Below are 20,804 nucleotides of genomic sequence, written 5' to 3'. Positions count from 1 at the left end.
AATAGAAGTGTAGTTGTTATCCATTTCCACACTTTAAACAGGATTGTGTGTCTGCACTGTAAAATGATTCAGTCACACATTATTCTGAGTTTTGGTTCTCCTTGCTTGAGAGAGCATTTTAGATTTTCTACATTGGCTTTACACAACAACAACTTGGGGGAAATGTTTCCAGTTTTCAAAGTGTCAACCATCGAGGTTCTAAAGACCCCAACCAAGGGATTTTTCCAGCTCTGTCTCCCATGTTCCTTTTTAAACATATGTTCTCTTTCCATCCCACTTCCTTCCAAATAGCTTCTGTGGTGCTTTGATCCATAATGATGCCTCCTCCAACCTACCTTTCTCATTGATCTTCGCTTTTCTCAATTCATTGTCTCTGCCTGCTCTCCTTCCAACCACGTCCTCCACCTGCCCTTCTCTAACTCTTGAATTTCTTAGGGGAATGCCTATTTTGCCTTCATTCTTCAACCAGTGTTGAACCTCTTTCTCTCTTGAGTTTTCCTACTTACTGTCTCCCTTTTGAGCATCCCTACTTACTAATAGCCTTTCTGACTCTGCTTCCTAACACTCTTCACATTTTCTCTCTCATTCCAATGGTCCCAGTATGCAGCTTTTCAGTTCTTTGGTCCTGTTGAAGTTTCTGTTACTGAACTGATGTTGTACTTCTTAAACAGAAACAACACTATTTGTAACACATTTACTAGATTACTGCACTACACTGTATAGTGCTGCTATTCAACTATAATTCCTCTGGCTGCCTCCGGTTGCATTCTAGGACTTGCAGTTTAAGGAGGGACATTTAGAATTCTCAGCCAGAGACCTCTTAGGCCTCACTGAACAACAAGCCTCAGAATGCAACAGGAGGCAGACAGGGCAGTATAAGAGTGTAGTGCGGTAATGTGGCCTGTATATACATATGAACCCTGAGCAATAGACATTTTTGAAGGAAGTCCATGAAAATGACAGCAGACATGACTAGGGCATGAAAAGCAAAATAAAGAGCTATGCACAGTCAGATGTTCTTCTAAATACTGAAAAGCATCATTGATCACAGGTCCCTGTCCCTTGACCATCATTATAGTTGACTCTGTATACTTTGCATTGGAAGTTACAATGGAGAAGGAGTTCCATTACAGACCAAATGCCGGAAAAGCAACAGACTTGTACTTTTCATATCTCTTACATCTAGCAGGAGATAGGAGGAGGATTCACAGGCAGATTTGCAGTGGCCAGTAAGGTGCAAAATACATAACTCTTTCCCAAAAGGAAAATAATTTTTCCTTCTTTGCCAGTGGCATGCAAGGAAGATACAAATAGAGATGGTTGAGTCTGTCAGTCTTGATTTTACAGTACTCTCACTTTTTTTACTTTGAAATTCTTTCAGGCTTGTCTTTGCAAAACATTCTGTATTTTTCTTTTCTCTGTATGAAAATTCATAGATTTTTGCATGATTTTCAAAAATACAATTTTGTATTCTTCTTTGGCATTTGCCAAGTTCATTCATCAGACTTACTTGACGTAGTAAGCTTGCCATACTTAACTTTGAAATATAAAGTGAATGGATTTGGCACTCATCCTTAGATAGAAAATGCTTCAGAAAAATGTCTTTGTTTATTGGACCACCTATTATCACTTCCTTAGCAAGTTTTATACAACTTAACTGTTGCTGTCTTTGATTCAGTTTTAAAAAGTATTGTTTGAATCTTTGCGTCACAAATGCTATGACTACTACTACATCAACAATATTAGTAATAGTAACAGTTAGAGAAAGCAGGATGAATGTGCTGGCTTTCCATTCAGGGCTCTTGATTTTTCACCACTCTTGGAGAGCAGCACCACTCACCTTGTGGCCTCTTCTTTGCATTCCGTTTCAGCTGTCCGGAATGACAGAAACAAGAAGAAGAAAGATGCTCCGAAGCAGGAATGTTCAGAGAGCTACATCATCACGCCTGAGGTGGAAGATCTCATTGAGAAAGTTCGCAAGGCCCATCAGGAGACTTTCCCTGCCCTTTGCCAGTTGGGCAAGTATACCACAGTAAGTGGCAATTGAAGCTGATGAAAAAAGGGCAGGAAAAAGCTCAACAGAGAGAGCTGTTGAGATTGGTGGAATGATAAGTGATGAAAACTGTAATTGATTCGGGGGTTCTAAATTATACTTGGGAGGCATTGGTTGGTTTGAGAAAAGACTGTGACTGGGGTTATGACTAGTCTGTGCAACACCCCCTATCCTGCTCTGCAGAGGAAGCCATGTCATCTGAATGAGTGTTGCTAATCAGTTACATTTGCCCATGTTTGTACACTTTGTATAATTTATTCTTAGGAAGCTGCTTTATGTTGAAGTTGGGGTAACACTACACAATGCCTCAGCTCACATAACACATTATGTCACAGCAAAACATAGAAAGTGATGTTCTAATGCTCACTTTAAGCCACATAATGCATATGCTATTTCAAATAAAATGATTGCCCACTAATAGACCTTCATGAGCAAATGGCCATGAACAAGTTTCCTACACCCCAGTAAAGTCTTAAATCATCCCTGTTCTCATATTACATTTAAAGAGCAATATCCTGTCTTTCAGTCAGTTTGCAGCTGCAGTACATCAATACTAGTTCATCAATACTTTCTGCAAAATAAACAAAATGAGTAATTGTTGAGAAAATTTAAACGTTATAAAAATGTATTAAAATTAAAAATGAGAAGTATTTTCAAAACAATCTCATAACTAAACATTTGTTGGCTGTCTCCCATCAAATGTTACCCTCTTTGCTTGAATTTAAGTGCTGTTCTCTCACCCTGGGTTTTTCTTGCCTCCATCCACCCCCAGAATAACAGTTCAGATCAGCGGGTGTCTCTCGACATAGACCTGTGGGACAAATTCAGTGAACTGTCCACAAAGTGCATAATCAAGACGGTTGAATTCGCCAAGCAGTTGCCAGGTTTCACCACGCTCACCATCGCTGATCAGATCACGCTTCTCAAAGCTGCCTGCTTAGACATCCTGGTAAGTTAAGTAGGGCATCTTTTCTCACCATCAAACAAAGCAAAAGTAAAACAAGTCAGGAAGTCTTTGTAGGGAGGGACTTTGAATATCTGGATCTCCAAGAAGGCCCAAAACCTATTTTTGTACCACCACCCCATCACCTCCCCCAGTAAATCTTATCTCCTAGTTTATAGTAACACACAAACACACATGGAAAGAATGGGCATACGTCTGATGCAGTTAACACTCTTCTTCCAGATCCTTCGGATATGTACACGCTACACCCCAGATCAAGACACCATGACCTTCTCAGATGGCCTGACACTCAACCGTACACAGATGCATAATGCAGGCTTTGGGCCCCTCACAGATCTGGTCTTTGCCTTTGCCAATCAGCTGCTGCCACTTGAGATGGATGATGCCGAAACAGGACTGCTCAGCGCCATATGCCTCATATGTGGGGGTGAGCACCATAACTGGGAAAAGATTGGGAATAAGTTCTGGACCTGTGTCCTCAGTTGCCAGGCCACAGGGAGTGTTTGTCATCATTGTGAAGCGCTATAGAGTGATGTGTGTGTTTTAGTTATGGCTCTGCCTTCAGTCCTGAAACAGCTACAAGTTGAATTTCCCTTATCTGGAATTAGGAATTCTGAAATGCTCTAAAATCCAAACCTTTTTTCATGGGTGGTTGAGATAGCAACACCTTTGGTTTCTGATGCTGGTTCAGTGTACACAAACTGTGCTTCATACACAATTTTTTAAAGAAAATTATGTATAAAATTACCTTCAGGCTATTTCTGAATGTATATGAAACATAAATGAATTTTGTGTTTCAACTTTAATTCCATTTCCAATATATCTTATTAAGTATATGCAAATATTTCACGATCCAGAAGAAGAAGAAAGAAAGAACACTCACATCTAGTCCCAAGCATTTTGGATAAGGGAGACTCCACCTGTACTAGCCTTTAAGAACCAAAGACATAAGGAAAGCTACATATGCTACTTGCCTCAACTTTTAATAGCTAGGAAGAGCATATAAAGTAGGTTTCTGGTGATGGAAACAACCACATTTTTGCATGTGGCTGCTCCACAAGAATAGAAAAGCTTTTTGTGGGCAGAATGCTAAGTAATTAGAAATAATTCTGTGCAATATCCTTAATAATTATCATTAGTGTATCATTGTTGTTCTTGTTTTCCTTTTTATCTCAACTCCCTCTTCATGTAATCAGTATAAAATATTTATAATTTTTTTATCCGATTTACAAGGCAGATAGGGGCCAAATTTATGGCTATACTTCTTCAGTCCCAAATTGGTGGAGAGTAAGTTATTCATGACTATCTTAAGGCCTATTAATCCAGTCAATCTGCTCTAAAAATGATTATGTCTGGAGCCAAGCCAAAAGTCTGCTGAAATACTAACAGCATCTTAACCAGACTTTGGAAAAGTTCATTTTTGGAATGCCATCTCCCACTGGCTATGCTCGCTGAAGGATCCGGAGGGCTGTACTCCAGAACAGTAGTGTTCGTAAACTCTGGTCTTGACCTGGTATCTATCTGGGAGTGAATAAACAGGAAAGTGAGACTCTCCTTGTCACACTTAATCAATGAAATCATAAACTGGTTTCCCACATTGGTAGGCTGGCCGGTCAATGATTGCTCTTTTTCATTGTACAAGTTTTCCCCACGTTGAAGATCAGTAGTGACAAAAACAGTCTTTTTTAATAAAAATGATTTGTGGATGACATAACAAGGGCCAGTTTATATACTGAGTTGAATCAAGTGGAACTGCTTTTGATGGACTGTTCTATTTAAATTTCAATGTTCATATTTTCTCCACATCTTTTTGTTTTAACTCTCCAGTCTCCCACCAAGTTAAACCATGTACTGTCAGGGCAGATGGCATGAAACCAAGGTGGCCGGATGCTCTATCCATATAGACCAGGCATGTCAAGAAGGGATCAGCCTGTTGCTGAGTTACCATTTCTTCATGAGATGCAGTGATTTTATGTTTTTGTGGGAGGCTTTTAAACATAAACCCCCCTCTTGAATTAGTAGAGACCAGGAAAGGCTCAGTTATGTGAAAGCGGTTTGCAAGTCTAGAGCTAAGATTTTGCTACAGGCTTTGAGACTGCCAAGGCAGAATGGTAATCATATGAAAAAAGATTGAAGTTAGCTTGACTTATCCCACAGCCTATATTTAAGATCTGTACTAGAACAAATTTGCAGCAAATTTGTATTTGGGACTCTCAATCCACCACCTTTCAAAACCCTCATGAAGCCACAAATCAACTCTTGCCTTTCTGGTTTCTCCTCTGCAAACCCAAACCCTACTTCTCCCCAGTTAGCAGGAGTAATTTAACATTTTAAAGGTGTGGAGAACTCCCTATCCCTTGTATACAGTTTAGCAGTTGACCCTGAGTGGAGTTTCTTGAGCGTTCACTGGATGATGTGTACATAACTTTAAGCTGCAGCAGGGAGGCTCATGCACTGCATACTGCCCTCCCTAGCATCCCCCTCAAACCTGTGCCATTGAATTCCAGCAGCAAACTGGGAAAACTGCTTTAAATCAAGCAGAAAATTCTCATTTTAAAGCTCTGGGTCTTGTTCTTGCAGCTTGCTACAATTTTCAGTTGTCAGAGATACTGTAGCCCAGGACGAATTCTAAAGTCAATCCTGTTTCAAACTTCACCCAGTCCTGCTTTAAAGTTGCCTAGTCTTGCTTTAAAATTTTCTGGTAGTCAGACAAGCTAGAAACAATTTTTGCTTGTTTGTCCATTAAAACCAGCTCTTCCGTACAAAGTACAATATTTTGCTCTTCTGATGCTCACAAACAGCACACTTCGCCTAAAGGAGGCCAGGAGAGCATCTTTAGTGTGCTACATCTCTACCCAACAGCACCACCAGGTGGCAGGAGGTTCTTTGGGCAACATGAAAGTTTGTGCTTTAAACAGTTTTTGATGACTTCAAGAGAATAGCATGCATGCATGTGCTGTGTAACTGCCATCAAGTCAACTTCGACTTAAGGTGACCCTATAATTAACAACGCTACTTAGGTCTTGCAGACTCAGGGCTGTGTTTTCCTTGATTATGTCTGTTGTTGTATGCCTTCAAGTTGTTTCTGACTTACGGTGAGCCTATACCTATCAAGTGGTTTTCTTGGCATGTTTCTTCAGAGGGAGTTTGCCATTGCCATCCTCTGAGGCTAACTTGCCCAGCATCACCTTGTAAGTTTATATGACCAAGCTGGGATTATTTGAACACTGGTATCCCCCCCAGGGGTGGTGGAAAGATCCAGTGAGGCAGTGGGAGAAAAGAGGGTTGGGGAGGCTTCAGTCAAAGCATTGGCATGTGAGAACAAAGGGAGCCGGCAGCCTTTAGGACCATGGTTGGGGTGAGGAGTTAGAGCACATCGTGGTGTGATAGAAGCAGCGCAAAAAGGAGCTTTCACATTTGGGACCTACTTAAGCTTTGTGAGTTTTGTGGGGACTTGGCTGGCAGGTTGGAGCTGCTCTGCTGCTCCTGCTTCCTTTCATTAGACAGGTTGCGAGAAGAGATAGCAGAAGAACCATTGTTTTGTGGGGCGGCAGATGACTTGAAACTGTGCGGGGAAGGAACATTCTCTGGGGAAGGAGGGGAAAAAGTATCCAGGGTTGATTCATTGAAAGAGTTCTTTGCCTGAGAGTCCTTCCTCACTGGGGAGAAAAGTGAGAAGCTGGCTATGCCCCTCTCCACCCCATTGAAGAAGGATTGAGGCCTTCCTCACCAGGGTGCAACGACTGAGCAGCTGGTCAAGCAGTGCCCAGGAAGCCTCTCAGCCACATGGGTCTTGGCTGCAAGGCCAGCATGAGTGAGAGGCTTCTCACTTGCTGCTCAGCCAGCTGGTCAGCTTGTGCTCCCAAGATGACCAGCTGCTTGGTCGCAGCTCACCTGGATGCTGGGGTGCCATGCCTTTTGCACCCGGTCACCCTGGGAGCAGCAACAGAGCATCCAAGCAACCAGCCTTGCTTTTGCTCTTTGGTTGGTGTGGGAGAGAGGGATGAACATGCCTGGACCAGTGCCTATGATGTATTCACACATAAGGTGGAGGAGATGGTGGCAAAGCTGGATGTGGTAGAGATAGATGCCACTGGCCAGCTGGCTGCTGTTAAAACAGTAGATTTAATATCAAGAAATACATGTTGGGAGGTACGAGGCTTATTGCATAAGAGGAAAGGGGACGGTAGCCCCAAAAGGTTTGGGAACCACTGACATAGGGTGATCAAATGCAGCGTTGCTTGACCCGCTTGCCAACTGGAAATCATTCAATTTCTCCATATTCTATCCTGACAGAAGCCTATTGTTATACATCAGGACAATCCAATGTTGTGGCACATCCTTTTATTGAAGAACGATCCATAATTTTTCATGATCTATGCAATCAAAGGCATTGGTATTATTCAGAAACCACAGATTGATTTTCTTCTGAAATTCGTTGATGTGCTCCTTTATTCAATATATGTTTGCAATATGATCCCTAGTACCTCTTACTTTCCTGAGCCCACCTTGGACACGTGGCATTTTTCACTCCATAAATGATAGAAGTCTTTGTTGTAGAATTTTGAGCATCGCTTTCTTGCATGGGAAATTACTGCAGTTGCCTTGTGGTTACTGCAGTAATTTCTGACGTCTCCTTTTTCGGGGATTGAGCATTTGTATATTGAGCATTTGCAATCTGTGGACCATTGTTTTGATTTTTGTATTTGTTGACAGATTTTAGTTTGAACTAGAGTAGAGTAAAGTAGCTTGATGCAGCTGTATTGGTATGCCATCTGTTCCTGGTGATTTACTTCTTTGAAGTGCTCTAAGTGTGGCTTCTACTTCAGTTTCTAAAATTGTAGGTTCATCTTCAGATGGTTCTTCTTCAAATGAATCTATCATGTGTGTTTATGACGGTGTGTGTCACTGTATGTGTTTCAAATTCCAACTAATTAATTGGTTTGGCTGTAGAAAACCCCTTATGCTTTAAAGCTGTATTTCTCAATCTTTGGTCCTCCAGATGTTTTGGACTTCAACTCTCAAATGTCCCAACTTGAACTCTGAATACTCAGGAGTTCTGGGAGATGAAATTCCAAACATGTAGAGGACCACAAGTTGAGAACCACTGCTCCTAAAACATCCCAAGGTATGAAATAACTCTAACCTAATGTAGGCATGTAGAAAGAATGCAGCTGGATACCACTTTAAGTGCTGTAGCTCCATCCTATGGAATCTTGGGATGTGTAGTTTTACAAGGTCTTTAGCCTTCTCTGCCAAAGAAAGCTGGTGCCTCATAAAACTACAAATCCCAGGATTCTGTTGGATAGTGCTATGGCAGTTAAATCACTGTCAAATTGCATTATTTCTACAGTGTAGATGCAGACTCAGAGGAAGACAAAGCCACCCCATCCCGTGAACAAATCTTGCCAAGAAAACCCTGTGATAGGTTTACCTTAGGGTTGCCATAAGTCAGAAATGACTTGAAGTCACAGCTGTCTTCTAATAGTTTCTGGCTCTTACACATAACAAAAATCAACATGGAACACTGCCTTGTAACTTTTCAATCTGAAAGGTGGAACTTTTACACAAAAAGGGATTTGTTTGTTAATACTGCAGTTGCTCAGTTTTCCCTTGTTGTCCATGTCCTTAAAAACTCATTGTGTCTTCCTGGAATGGGGACATGTTGAGCTTTGTCCCACTGGGTCTTAATTAAAAATAACAGGATATGTTTGTGTAGATATTTATTTGGATAATTTATGTTCTGTACTTTTTGTCTCAAATGAGGAGGTGAGGTTTACAGTCTTCAGCAAATACAAAGCACCACCTAAATGCAAACTGCATTTGAATGTGATTTCACACTTGTGCTGCTCAAAATGCCAATCTCTGACCCTTTCAGCTTAGTTTTTGGAGAGGTCAAAGGAAAGAAAGAAACAGTTGTAGCCAATGAGCACAAATATTGTACCAGTCCTTGGTACCTTAGGGAGAAAACAGCATTTGAAACACTGCTCTGCATAGTTCTTGGTTCCTATCTCTTTTATTGAATAAAGTGCTTTCCATTGGGGTAGAATTCAGAGACATGGTCATGTAACTCTGAAATAACAGTACAATGTGCCCGCGTTATACGCAGCTTTGAGCATACACGCTCAAGCCGCGGGGAGCGCATGGGGCAGCGCGCGTGCGTTGCCGTGCTACTGCACACATGAATGGGGCTCAAGCATGGGGCTCATTTGAATGGGGCTCAAGCATAGGCGAAATTCGCCTTACGTGGGGGGGTGGTCCAGAACGGAACCCCACGTAAGGCGAGGCTCAACTCTATTCAAAAGGATCTTGTAGCACCTTTGAGATTAACTGTGCAAAATAAGTTGTAGCATAAGCTTTCATAGACTTGATCTGCTTCCTCAGATGCATGGAGTGAAGTGTTGCCCAGGAAGTACCTTTATAATAAGACTGTGGCCTATTACAGACTGCCAAAATAAAGCTGCTTCGGGTCTCTTTGGAGGTATGCTATTTAAATGATGCATGAGTCCTAAGAGTCCGGAGGTCGCACCAAAGCCACACTCCATTCCTAAGCACTCGAGTACAGCTTTGGTGCAGCTTCCGGATTCTTAGGATGCATGCATCATTTAAACAGCATACCTCCAAAGAGACCTGAAGCAGCTTTATTTTGGCAGTCTGTAACAGGCCACATGAATAGCCATAGAAATGCAAAACCTGTGGATGTGGTGATGAGGTGACAAGTTCAGTTTTAACTATGGTTGTCACCTCATCATCATATCCACAGATTTTTCATTTCTGTGGCTGATCATATAGTCCCACCTGGGCCACACTTAATTCCATACATCTGAGGAAGTAGACCAAGTCTACAAAACCTTACATTACAACCTCTTTCACATAGTTAGTCTCAAAGGTGCTAACAGATCCCTTTACACACTTATTGAATATTTTAGGTAAAAATTGGGTGGAAATTGAGGTTGAGGGTGTGTGTGTTTTCATGTTAACAGACCCATTAACCTGATGGAAATTTGCTCCTATATGCAAATAGTCATACAAACTGGTTTAGCACATCAGTTGTCTCTGTAAGTATAGAGCATGCACAATTCTGCGTGGCCTGATTTATGTGTGATCATATCTATGCTTTTCTGACCTCCTGCTTCCTCATCAGATCGGCAGGACTTGGAACAGCCGGACCGAGTGGATAAGTTGCAGGAGCCACTTTTGGAGGCCCTGAAAATCTATGTGAGGAAGAGACGACCTAGCAAACCCCATATGTTCCCCAAAATGCTGATGAAGATCACAGACCTACGAAGCATCAGTGCAAAGGGTAATGGCTGGGCTCCAGTTTCTGCATGGAGAATGTCTCTCCCCCTCCTGACACCCTTAAAACTGGTCTGTATGTAGCAGGGCAAGAGAGGAAATGCTGAATTGAAGAGGTGCATTTTCTAGTTACCATTTTGGGCTATACGTTTAAGGCTTAAAAACAGAAGTTGGACAATGTATTATCACACAGATGTGATATGATTAACAGCAGTGAGATGAGCAGAGCTAGGACACATCTGTTTTGAACTGCAGCTCCCAGAATTCCAGCCAGCTGGAGAACCCTTGGGAATTGGGGTCCCCCCAAAAGTAATATTTGTAAGCTCTGTTGGGGGAGTATACATTTGTTGGTAAGCCCTGGACTTGCTCGTACTGCACACTGTACTGTGTGCAATGATTCTGAATAATTTACAAAGCAAGTCTATATTTGGCACTTGCAATCCTTCTGGTGTCAACTAGGGAACAAGAAGGCTTGTCCTGAGGTTCTGCAAGAAAGTGCTCAGGTGAGGCTTTGCACTGGCTGACTTGCCTATTCTCTCCACATTGCTCCATAGGTGCTGAAAGAGTGATTACATTGAAGATGGAGATCCCTGGATCAATGCCGCCACTCATCCAGGAGATGCTGGAGAACTCTGAAGGCATGGACACTTTGGGGACCTCGACGGGAGCCTCGTCCCGTATAGGCAGCCTAGCCCCACCTCCAGGCAGCTGCAGTCCCAGCCTTTCTCCCAGCTCCAACAGAAGTAGCCCTGCCACACATTCGCCGTGACCCCACTGGCCACCAGGACAAGCTGCTTGACCACCCCCTTCCCTGCGCACTTTGGTCTTTTGTTCCCTGGCTATGCCTGGACAAACGTCTGAGGAGCAGGGGTGGGGCAAAGTGGGGAAGCCATGGGACAGCATGCCGCTGGAAGCGATCTCCTCTGTCCCCACCCTCTCTGCGCCATGTGGGTCATGGTAGGCCCACAGAGGTGGGCCTCACATACTGGTCCAAACCAGCACACTTATCTTTTGTTCAACCGTTCCAGCAAAAGAAGGGTTCTGCTTGCAACAGAGATCCATTCTCCCACCGGGGAGGCATAGGTCGTATACAGGAAGTTCCGAACTCTCTGCGCACAGGTCGCTGAGCCGATCTGGAGGACAGATGCTCAAAACGAGGAGCGAGACTTTACATATATATATAAATATATATATATATATATATTAAAAACAAACAAACAGCTGATTACAGAAAAAAAATCACCTCCTATGTGGCACGCACCCTCCCACTGTCCCCTTCATCCTGTCGTGCACACATACACACATACACAAAGGGGGTTGCCTGCTTCTTGTTGCAGTGAAAATGAAGTGGTGTTCTTTCCCCACCCCCAATCCTTTCTCTTTCTCTATTTTTTGGATTGAGTTTGCATTTCAAATGTTTCAGGGGAAAGGGTGTAATGTTTCCTGTTTTGTTTTGTTTTTTAATTGCTCAGACCCCCCCCCCTTTATTGTCCTCAACTTGACCGTGCAAAGTTACCTTTTCCCTCCTTCCCTTGTCTCTCCCCCTCCTTATCCACCTACACATGCCTAAAAATGTCACCAGCAAATAATAATAATAATAATAATAAAAAGTAAAATTAGTTCTTCAGGTTAAGAAAAAAGTACACATAGAACAAGGAGGGAAGGATTCATTTAAGAAAGAAGAAATATTATATATATAAATATCTATAAATATCTATAAATACATTTTAAAAGAAAACTTTGTAAAAGTTTGGAATTCGAAAGGTTTCTAGAAAGAGGTTGGCAAGGAGAAAACCAGAGAAAGCAAAATTCTCATGTATGGGTTGGTCACAATTTTCTTTTTAATGTAAAGCCTGTCATTCAGAGTTACATGTTTGTTTTTTTTAAATTCAGGGGCCACATTCACACAAAATGCTGAAGCAGAATAACAAGAATTCTCTGGCTTATTGGTACTGAGCAGCAGGCAGATGCATAATTCCCATTCACTCCAGCACAACTCTTCCTGAAAACAGAAACAGTGAAAGCAAAGGTGGGCAATTTGGTGAATTCAGGGCTCATTTTGTCCCACCTGTCCTGGCCCCTCAAAATTGGATGTTTGGTTCTACTTTTTGGAAGAGGAGGGGGAACCCTGGGTAAGGCACTCTTCTGTTGAAATAAGGCCCTCCAGGACATGAAAATGGGGATGGGGTGATTTAATCCTGATTTTAGCAGGGCCTCTTGTTGTTTTTGAGTGCCTTCAAGCTGTTTCCGACTTACGGCAACACTCAGGTGAACTTATCACAGGATTTTCTTAACATGGTTTGTTCACAGGGAGTTTGCCTTTGCCTTCCCCTGAGGATGAGAGACTATGACTTGCCCAAGATCTATACACACAGCTTTTATGGCTGAGTTGGAATTCGAACCCTGTTGTCTAGAATCATAGTCCAATGCTCAAACCACTGTAGCATACTGACTCTTGCTAGAAAAGCTGAAATTGGGTGGGGAAGGAAAAAAACATAGTGAAGGGACTTAAAAATAGGAATGGAGATACATTTTGTCTACCTCTGAACTAAGAATGGGCATAGCTAAGCTGGGCTAAAGATGGGCATAGTCCAAATTCAGGCTTGGTTTGGCACGTTTCAGCCTGCCCAATTTGTCCAAAAGAGGCCCTTTTAAAATCAGGAAGGAGAAGGCTGTTTTATGCCCAGAAGAAGCCTTTTCTAAAATCAAGAAATAAACCATTCCAGTTCATTTCTGGATTTGAAAAAGCGTTCTCCTGGAACTAAAACAGCCTAAGGGGGCAAAACCATTACAAAATTGTCCCAAGATCTGCCAAAAGGACACCGGGAACAATTTAAACTTTATAAAAATACAATGGGTACCCTTGGCGCCCTCAAAAATTACCAGAGTTGGGAGGGCTGGTATAAGGCCATGCTGCTCAATGTTGATAAATCAGAATTCTTAGCAATTCCAGCTAAGCAGATTTGGGTAGTGTGAGTTAAAGGTGCTTAATTTTGGATGGAGTTGTACCCTTTGGTTATTGGCTGCTTTCATTGAGAGCTGTTCGTCTTGGATCAGTCTCAGATACATAACTAAAATCTGGCAGTTCTCAAGATTTGGTGGGAGGGGAAGAGGAAAATTTGGGAAGCAAGTCAAGGTTTTAAGCACTGTGATAAAAGTGTTATTTTGAGCAAAATGCTTCCAGTTTTCTGGAGTGTGTGTGTGTGTGTGTGTGTGTGTGTGTGTGTGTGTGTGTGTGTGAAAGACAGAAAAACAATCGGACATTGTTCTTTGTTTTCACTAACAGCCTCCTTCCCTTAACCTTGATTCTCACTTTGAACTTTAGAACAAATGACACTTGGTTTTGTAACCTGCAAAGTTTCATGAGGGGAACACCCCCCCCCCCCGCAATACACTTTTTTCTGCATTCCTTGGCTATTTTTCACTTAACAGTTTTCTGAACCGAATCAGTCACTAGTGTTTTTATGGGGAGGAACAGTGAGTTTGGGGGCCTAAGGAATAGTGTTAGGGACTTTAGCCCTGCCTCAACTGAGAGTTTTTGTGTGTGTTTGTTATGCGCATGTGTGTGAGAGCTTGTTTTCAACGATTCACCCTCACCGTAATGCCATAATAGAAATTATTTGACATGCCACCAGAATGGAGGAGTAAGGGACAGCTTTTGACGACAAGGTTGTAATCCTTTAACTACTGGATGTACAGACGGACTCACTTTTGAGAATTTTGAACTTTGAAACAGGCTGCATAGATTTCTTTAAGCCCCACTGACCTATTTCTCAGCAGGTTTATTCTCTAACAAGTATAATCTTATACATACCCACTCAGAGTTAAGTCAATGGGGCTCCCTCCCAACTGAATGGGTATAGGATGACAAACCTCTGGGCCCATGAAACTAATACTAGCTTCCTTGCAGCCTGACTAAGAAGCTTTAGAACAATGGCAAGAAATATTCCTGATTTCCATGCACTTTTTAAAGAAAGTATTCTCCAACACAGACCCCATTCCCCCCCCCCAAAAAAAAATTGTGACTAGCTTTAAAACTATGTACTAGCATGAGGATGAAGGACTATCTTGAATAGGGTTGGGGGATCTACACACAGCTTCGTACTGATTCCACAGATTACTTTTCTGCTGAGACTTTAGTGTCTTAGAAACAACAACATGAACATTAAAATTGTGGGGAGGCAGTTGGGGTTTCTTTTTTTCCTGGAAGCTACTCCCTCAGTTTTGAAGGGCATGTGCTCCACACCTCTCCAACGTGTGTATAAAACTGTTGTTCTTTCGTATAAAAAGATATTGGTGAGTTTACATCCTCCAATAATGGCTGCATTTGGTGAGCAAGAGTGAGGTGGGTGCAAGGTTAGCTGTGGGAGTTTTTTGGTCTTTGTTTTAATATAAACCAACGGCTCTTTGCTGTAAGTGAATCCAGTTACGCACAACCATGGTGTGGGTGGTGAGCAGCCATTTAGTTTAGTAGGGTCTTTATTACCCGTTAACTACAAGAAGAAGAATTAGGATCCCTGTTCCCTGTGAACAGAAAGCTAATTTTGCCTCATTTTATACTTTTAGCAGGGAGAAAAAACACAGGCAAATTCAGTAGCAGAAATGATGAAAGTGGGACTGGAAACAGCCAAAATTAAAACATAATTCTGAATATGGAGAAAAGGTTTCCATAGAGTAGTAAAATAGCTGAACTGAATGAACATACAGTTTTCTCCCTAAAATGGGGTAGGAATGGAGCAGCCATCCAGATTTTGAAAGGCAACTCCCCATCATCCTTCCCCACCAGCTGTACTGGCTAGAGTTGCTGGGAGTTGCAGTCCAAGAACATCTAAATGGCCACACAGTGTTCACTCTTGCTCCAAACACAGTGTACCCAGGGAAACTGAGGGACAGGGCAAACACAAACTCCTTTTTTAAAAACACAACATATAATTAATGTTTGGAACAGATTTGCACAATAGGTAGTGCCAGCTACTAATTTAGATGGCTATAGCAGAAATTGTAGGGCATGGCTAGGAAGCATGTGCCCTTTCAGATTTTGCTGGATTTCCATCAGCTGAAACCAGCATGGCTAATGATCTGGATTGATGGGTAGTCCAGCAACATATGGAGAACCACAGGATCCCTGCCCTGAACAGGTCCATTATGAGCTGTAGCCGTGATAGAGCTTCTAAATGCTGTAAGGAAACAAGGTGCCAGGTGCTTGCAAACTCTGCTCACAATTACACAGAATGTTGGACTAAAAGCATTTTTTATTGCCAGATGATTTAAAGGTAATCTGAAAAACCTTGGAACCTGCACCTCATATCTAAATTGTTGTGATAGGAAAACAACAATTTGACATATCCTGTCCTGTGATGTTAAATGTGAGGAAGACTTTCTGATAAAGTTGGAATTCACCTACTTTGAACCAAGGAGCTAAAAGGCAAATTGTGTAAGGAAAGACTGGAGGAGCTGAACGTGTTTAGCCTAGAGGCAAGAAGCCCAAGGGAAGAAGAGATGCTGACATTTTTCAAATATTTAAAAAGCCTTCAGAATGAGAAGTGGCGTGGTGTGGACCCACACATTTCTTAAAGCATTCATTATAGGACATGGAACAACTGGATTATGACTAGCAAAGGAGGTAGCCTATTTCCTTAGTTCCATAAACACTGGCCTAAAACAAGGTAAAGAAATGCAATATTCAGAGAGGCTTACCTACTCCAAGAGCCCAACTGAACATAGCAGAGTGTCCAGGTCTGGCACCACAAATAGTTTATATACAAGGTAGAAGGTATTCTGTCACTGTGTAGAAAACTGACTTGAGGTATCCATAAAAGCCAACTGGTGTTCTTACATCAGGAGTAGGAAACCCACACCCCTCCAGATGTTGGACTGCAGGCACCATTATCACTGCTTATGCTGTTTGGGGCAGATGGGAGTTGGAAGTCCCAATACCAGAAGAGTCGCAAGTTCCCCAACCCTGCCTTATGATGCTGGCTTAGAATGAGAAGGGACCACAAGGGCAAGCTAGTCCAGCCCCTGACATTGACAAATACAGAACCAAAACATTCCTGGAAGGTGCCCATCCAACCTTTGTTTTAACGCTTCCTAAGAGGAAGAGCCCACCACTTTCCAAGGTGAACACTCTGAAACAGAGTTTAGTTTGAAGAAGTTTGGTTGGTTTGTGTTCTGATCTCTGGAGCTACAGAAGATAAGTTCACACATATCCCTTCAAGTATTTATAGTTGCATCTTCTCCAAGCTAAACATGCCGAACCCCTAGGCCATTTCTCATAAGGTTGGTTTCCAGACCTTTGATCATCTTATGATTTTCCTCTGGACATGGTCCAACTTGCCAATATCCTCCGTGGAGTAGGCACAATATTCTAAAGCAGAATAGAGTGTTACTATAACTGTAACTCTTTACAGAGGAAATACTTCAAGCATTAAAGAAGAGAAACAAAAGAAAAGGGAGACAGGAACAAAACCTGAACCATGAATGAACTGTCCAACAACTAATGGGCTAGGATAAAGAAAACCACTATAATAACCAATGCAAAGAAACAAGATAACAACAACAAAAATGACAGAATGAGTGATCTCTTCCTCAAGATCCAGGAACAAAAAGTTCAAAGAGTAGGGATGCTCTGTGATCAGAAAAGGAATATAGAAGTAAATACACAGATAAGCTATATAAATGAGGAAAAAAATAACACCTGGAATGAAGAACCATATGAAGATGATCTCCAAATTTTAGAGAGCAAGATGGAAGCTGCAATAAAAGATATTGGGAAAAATACATCACCAGCAGCATGATATTCCAATAGAATTGCTACACTCCACACAGACAGAATCAACTATAGCAATAACTGAAATATGGCAATAAATACGGAAAACAAAATGGTAGCCAGCAGACTGAAACTATCAATATACATTCCAATCCAACAAAAAGGAGCCAAAAGACTGCAGCAGCTATAGGATTATAGTATTTCCCTTGCCCGCAAAATTATGTTCACAATTCTTCAGCATAGGCTCCAATCATATAAGGAGAGAGAAATCCCAGAGATGCAAGTGGGGTTCAGAAAAGGAAGAGGCAGTAGGGATCACATTGCAAGCATACAATGGTTAATGAAGGACACCAAGGAATTCCAGGGGAAAAATCAGCATGTGCTTTGTGGACCATAGCAAAGCCTTTGACAAAGAGATTTTGAAAAGCTGTGGAACACTCTTAAAAGACATGGGAGTGCCACTACATTTGATAGTCCTGATAAGAAATCTGTACTTAAGAGTCTATTGTTAGAACAGAATATGGAGAAACAGAATGTTTCACAGTTGGCAAAGGGATCAGGCATTGTTGTATACTATCAGCATACTTGCTTAACTTGAATGCAGATAATATCATATGAAGAGCAGTTTAGACTCAGAAGAAAGGAACACCAACAATCTAAGATATGCAAATGACACCACAACTAACAGAAAACATCACAAACTTGGAACAACTACTAAGGAAGGTCAAAGAAAAAACATTCACACAAAGTCAAGCTTACTGCTGAACATAAAACAAAAATAATGATTATGCAGGACCTACATAAATTCCACCTAGATTCAATGAGGAAATTGAAAGTGTTAAAAGATTCCTTGTACCTTGATTCAAACATTGATTAGAACGAAGATTGCAGTCAAGAAATAAGAAGAGGATGAGAAAAGGGGGGGGGGGGTAGTCATGAAAGAACTGGATCAGATCCTAAAGTGTAGATATACAACTGAGCATTGAAAGTCAGAATAATCCAGGCCATTATATTCCCCATCACAGCGTGCAGGTGTGAGAGCTGGACAATGAAGAGAGCAGAGAGAATGAAAATCAAGTCATTTGAGATGTGGTGCTGGAGAAGAGTGCTGAGGATACTGTGGACAGCCAAAAAGACAAACGAGTTCTTCATCTGATCAAGCCTGAACTCCTCCTGGAAGCCAACTGAGGCTGTTGTACTTTGGCTACATCATGGGAAAGGATGACTCACTAGAAAAGATAATAATGCTAGGATAGGCAGAAGGCAGCAGAAACAAATCCCATGCCAGATGGATACACTCAGTCAGGGAGGTCACAGGCCTGAATTTGCAGGACCTAAGCAGAACAGTGGAGGACAGGGGATCTTAGAGATGTCTCATCCATAGGGTCACCATAAGTCGGGGCTGACTTGGCAATTAACAACATGACTTCCGTCAATCTGGACACTAAATTGCACTGCGTTTTTTGACTGCCACATCACACTCTTCATATTTAGTCTGTGGTCAGCTCCTAGTTTAAATACCCTAAAGGCACCAGAAGCTGTCAGATCTTGGAAGCTAAGTGTTACTAGCTGGATGGGAAACTGCCAATGAATACCAGGTGCTGTAGTGCTATATTTCAGAAGTATTCTCAGTATTTCTTGCTTAAGAAAACCCTAGGAACTTCATGGGGTTGGCATAAGTCAATAGGTGACTTGAAGGCACATGTAGACACACACGTTTACAACTAGATCCTTTTTATATGTACTGATTTTGGAGCAGATGTAACCCACCCTATATTTTTCCTGCTTACATGTGGTATTTCACATTTATCCCTGGTAAAGTACATTTGGCTTCCTTCATACGCTTCTCAGTGGGATCAGGTTGTGTTACCAATGCGTTCTTGTAGACCTCCTGGGCCTTTGAAACTGCCATAAAAGGCAGCGTTTGGGGTACAGCTTTCTTCACTGTGGTGTCTATGTGATGGGGAAAGTTTCACTTGCTCAAATGTCTGGTCCCTGTGCAGCTGCTGATGGCACAGGGACCCTTGCCATGTAGCAAAACTGAAAGGGAGAGGGGAAAGGATTATAAAATACCACTTGTGTACTGTTCACATGTTTATTCACATGATACATACCTCTCTTTTGACAACGGGAGAGTAAAAGCTCTTGAAATCACGGGGGATAGTGGATCTAGGATCAGCCTTTTTGGGAGGATTGACCTTACTGCTCCTCAGTCTGGGATCTTCCTCCCTCTTGCCATAAATCACACATACCCCACAATTCCCCAAGACCCCCTGTAGCATTTTCAGGTTGTGATGGTGGGGATGCTGTCAGCCCAATAGCATGTGCCTAAATTTGAATCCAGCCCTGGGTGTGCATCACACCATTCTCTATCTTTTCAGATCCTTTACCCCTTTCATCAGTTTCATTGTTAAGACAATTTTGTTGCTTGAGGCAGAAAATCCAATTGCTGCATTCATGGATGGGCACACAGATACAGGGACCCTCCTAATACGCACACTAATTAACGTATGGCACACAATCCCTCTTCTGTGCTCTTGGGCAGTTCCCATTCACTCCTGTGTGGCTTGCGCTGGAAAACATGCTGGCGAATTGGGCCTTGTAGGTCATCCCTGCCACTCCACCCTTTCAGGACACGCTTCCACCAGGGCACCTTTGCTCTCCAGCAACGTGAAGCGAGTCCACACTGGGGTGGTCACTATCTACAAGTGACTTTAGTGCAATAATCTACTAATAAACATGGAAAACCTTTCCGCCCCCCAGCAAACCTACACTATGGCCTAAATTCTGTTATTAATCCAGACTAGAGTAGACCCATGGAAACGGTAGATTTTAGCTATTGTTGATTCACCATTGAAGCAATTGTATGAGTCTACTCTAGTTGGTACAAGCCAACTGGATGCCAGGCAATAGGTTCGTAGACAAGGTACACCCAATTTGTTAAAAAGATATATATTTCTTACTATTGTAACAATGCATTTAGGCTGGGTTGGCTCTATCAATGCAGTAGGAGGATGCTTCTTTCAGATGGCAGGGATGGTGATGTGTTGGAGGGCATAGTTTTATGCATACCACACGTCCTGATTTTTATGTGTTAGATATGGTAGAGACGGACTACTGCACTCAACAAAGGTTTGAAAGAGACTGTTCGACTTCTGCACATGGACTAATGGCAGAGAGTACAGTGCCCTCTGTACCCACGGATTCTGCAACCACAGTTTGAAAACATTCACACACAAATATCCAAAAAGCAAACCTTCATTTTGCCATTTTCAATAAGGGATGTCATTTTATTAAGCCATTGTATATAATGAAACGTGAGTATTCGCAGATTTTGGTATCCACATGGGGGTCCTGCAACCAAACCCCAGCAAAGATCAAGGGCCCACAGTATAATGTTCTTTGGAGGACAGTTGGGAATTTAGGGAGTGTTATAGCTGGCAATAGACTGGTTGTGAAGATAATCAAAATGAACAATGCTTGGATTGCAAAAGGAGGGCAAAGAAGAATTAGTGCTAAGCCTTAGAGAGTCCTAGGGTACAGCTGCAGTGACAATAAGGGCACTAAAGCTGTGGAACACACACCTGTTACCTTTTGCTGTTTCTGACAATCATTTATGGGGCTTTGAGGTTTTCCTCTGAAACCTGAACCTGAACCTGAACAACACAAAGCAATAGTATCAGAGAATCCCTCAATCGCATGTGGTCAGGGAACCACCTTAG

The 20,804-nt window shown here is 42.1% G+C and overlaps 1 protein-coding gene across 6 annotated transcripts in view; it reads left to right on the top strand.

Annotated features, from left to right (window-relative positions):
- Positions 1–19,127, top strand: part of LOC149309161 (retinoic acid receptor alpha) — a 250,027-nt gene extending 230,900 nt beyond the window's left edge. For all 6 annotated transcript variants that reach the window (XM_089531872.1, XM_089531871.1, XM_089531870.1 and 3 more), the window contains 5 exons: positions 1,872–2,032; positions 2,826–3,002; positions 3,240–3,444; positions 10,162–10,320; positions 10,868–19,127. In XM_089531872.1, the coding sequence (XP_089387998.1) occupies positions 1,872–2,032; positions 2,826–3,002; positions 3,240–3,444; positions 10,162–10,320; positions 10,868–11,082 (917 nt within the window). In that variant the 3' untranslated portion in view covers positions 11,083–19,127. The remainder of the gene's footprint in view (positions 1–1,871; positions 2,033–2,825; positions 3,003–3,239; positions 3,445–10,161; positions 10,321–10,867) is intronic.
- Positions 19,128–20,804: the final 1,677 nt, after the last annotated feature.

The sequence above is a fragment of the Sceloporus occidentalis genome, unplaced genomic scaffold (assembly GCF_023333645.1).
Source record: "Sceloporus occidentalis isolate IW3139 unplaced genomic scaffold, rSceOcc1.0.p SCAF_7, whole genome shotgun sequence".
NCBI lineage: Eukaryota > Metazoa > Chordata > Lepidosauria > Squamata > Phrynosomatidae > Sceloporus > Sceloporus occidentalis.
The sequence above is the reverse complement of the archived record's forward strand: the minus strand, read 5'-3'. Positions and strand labels throughout refer to the sequence as shown.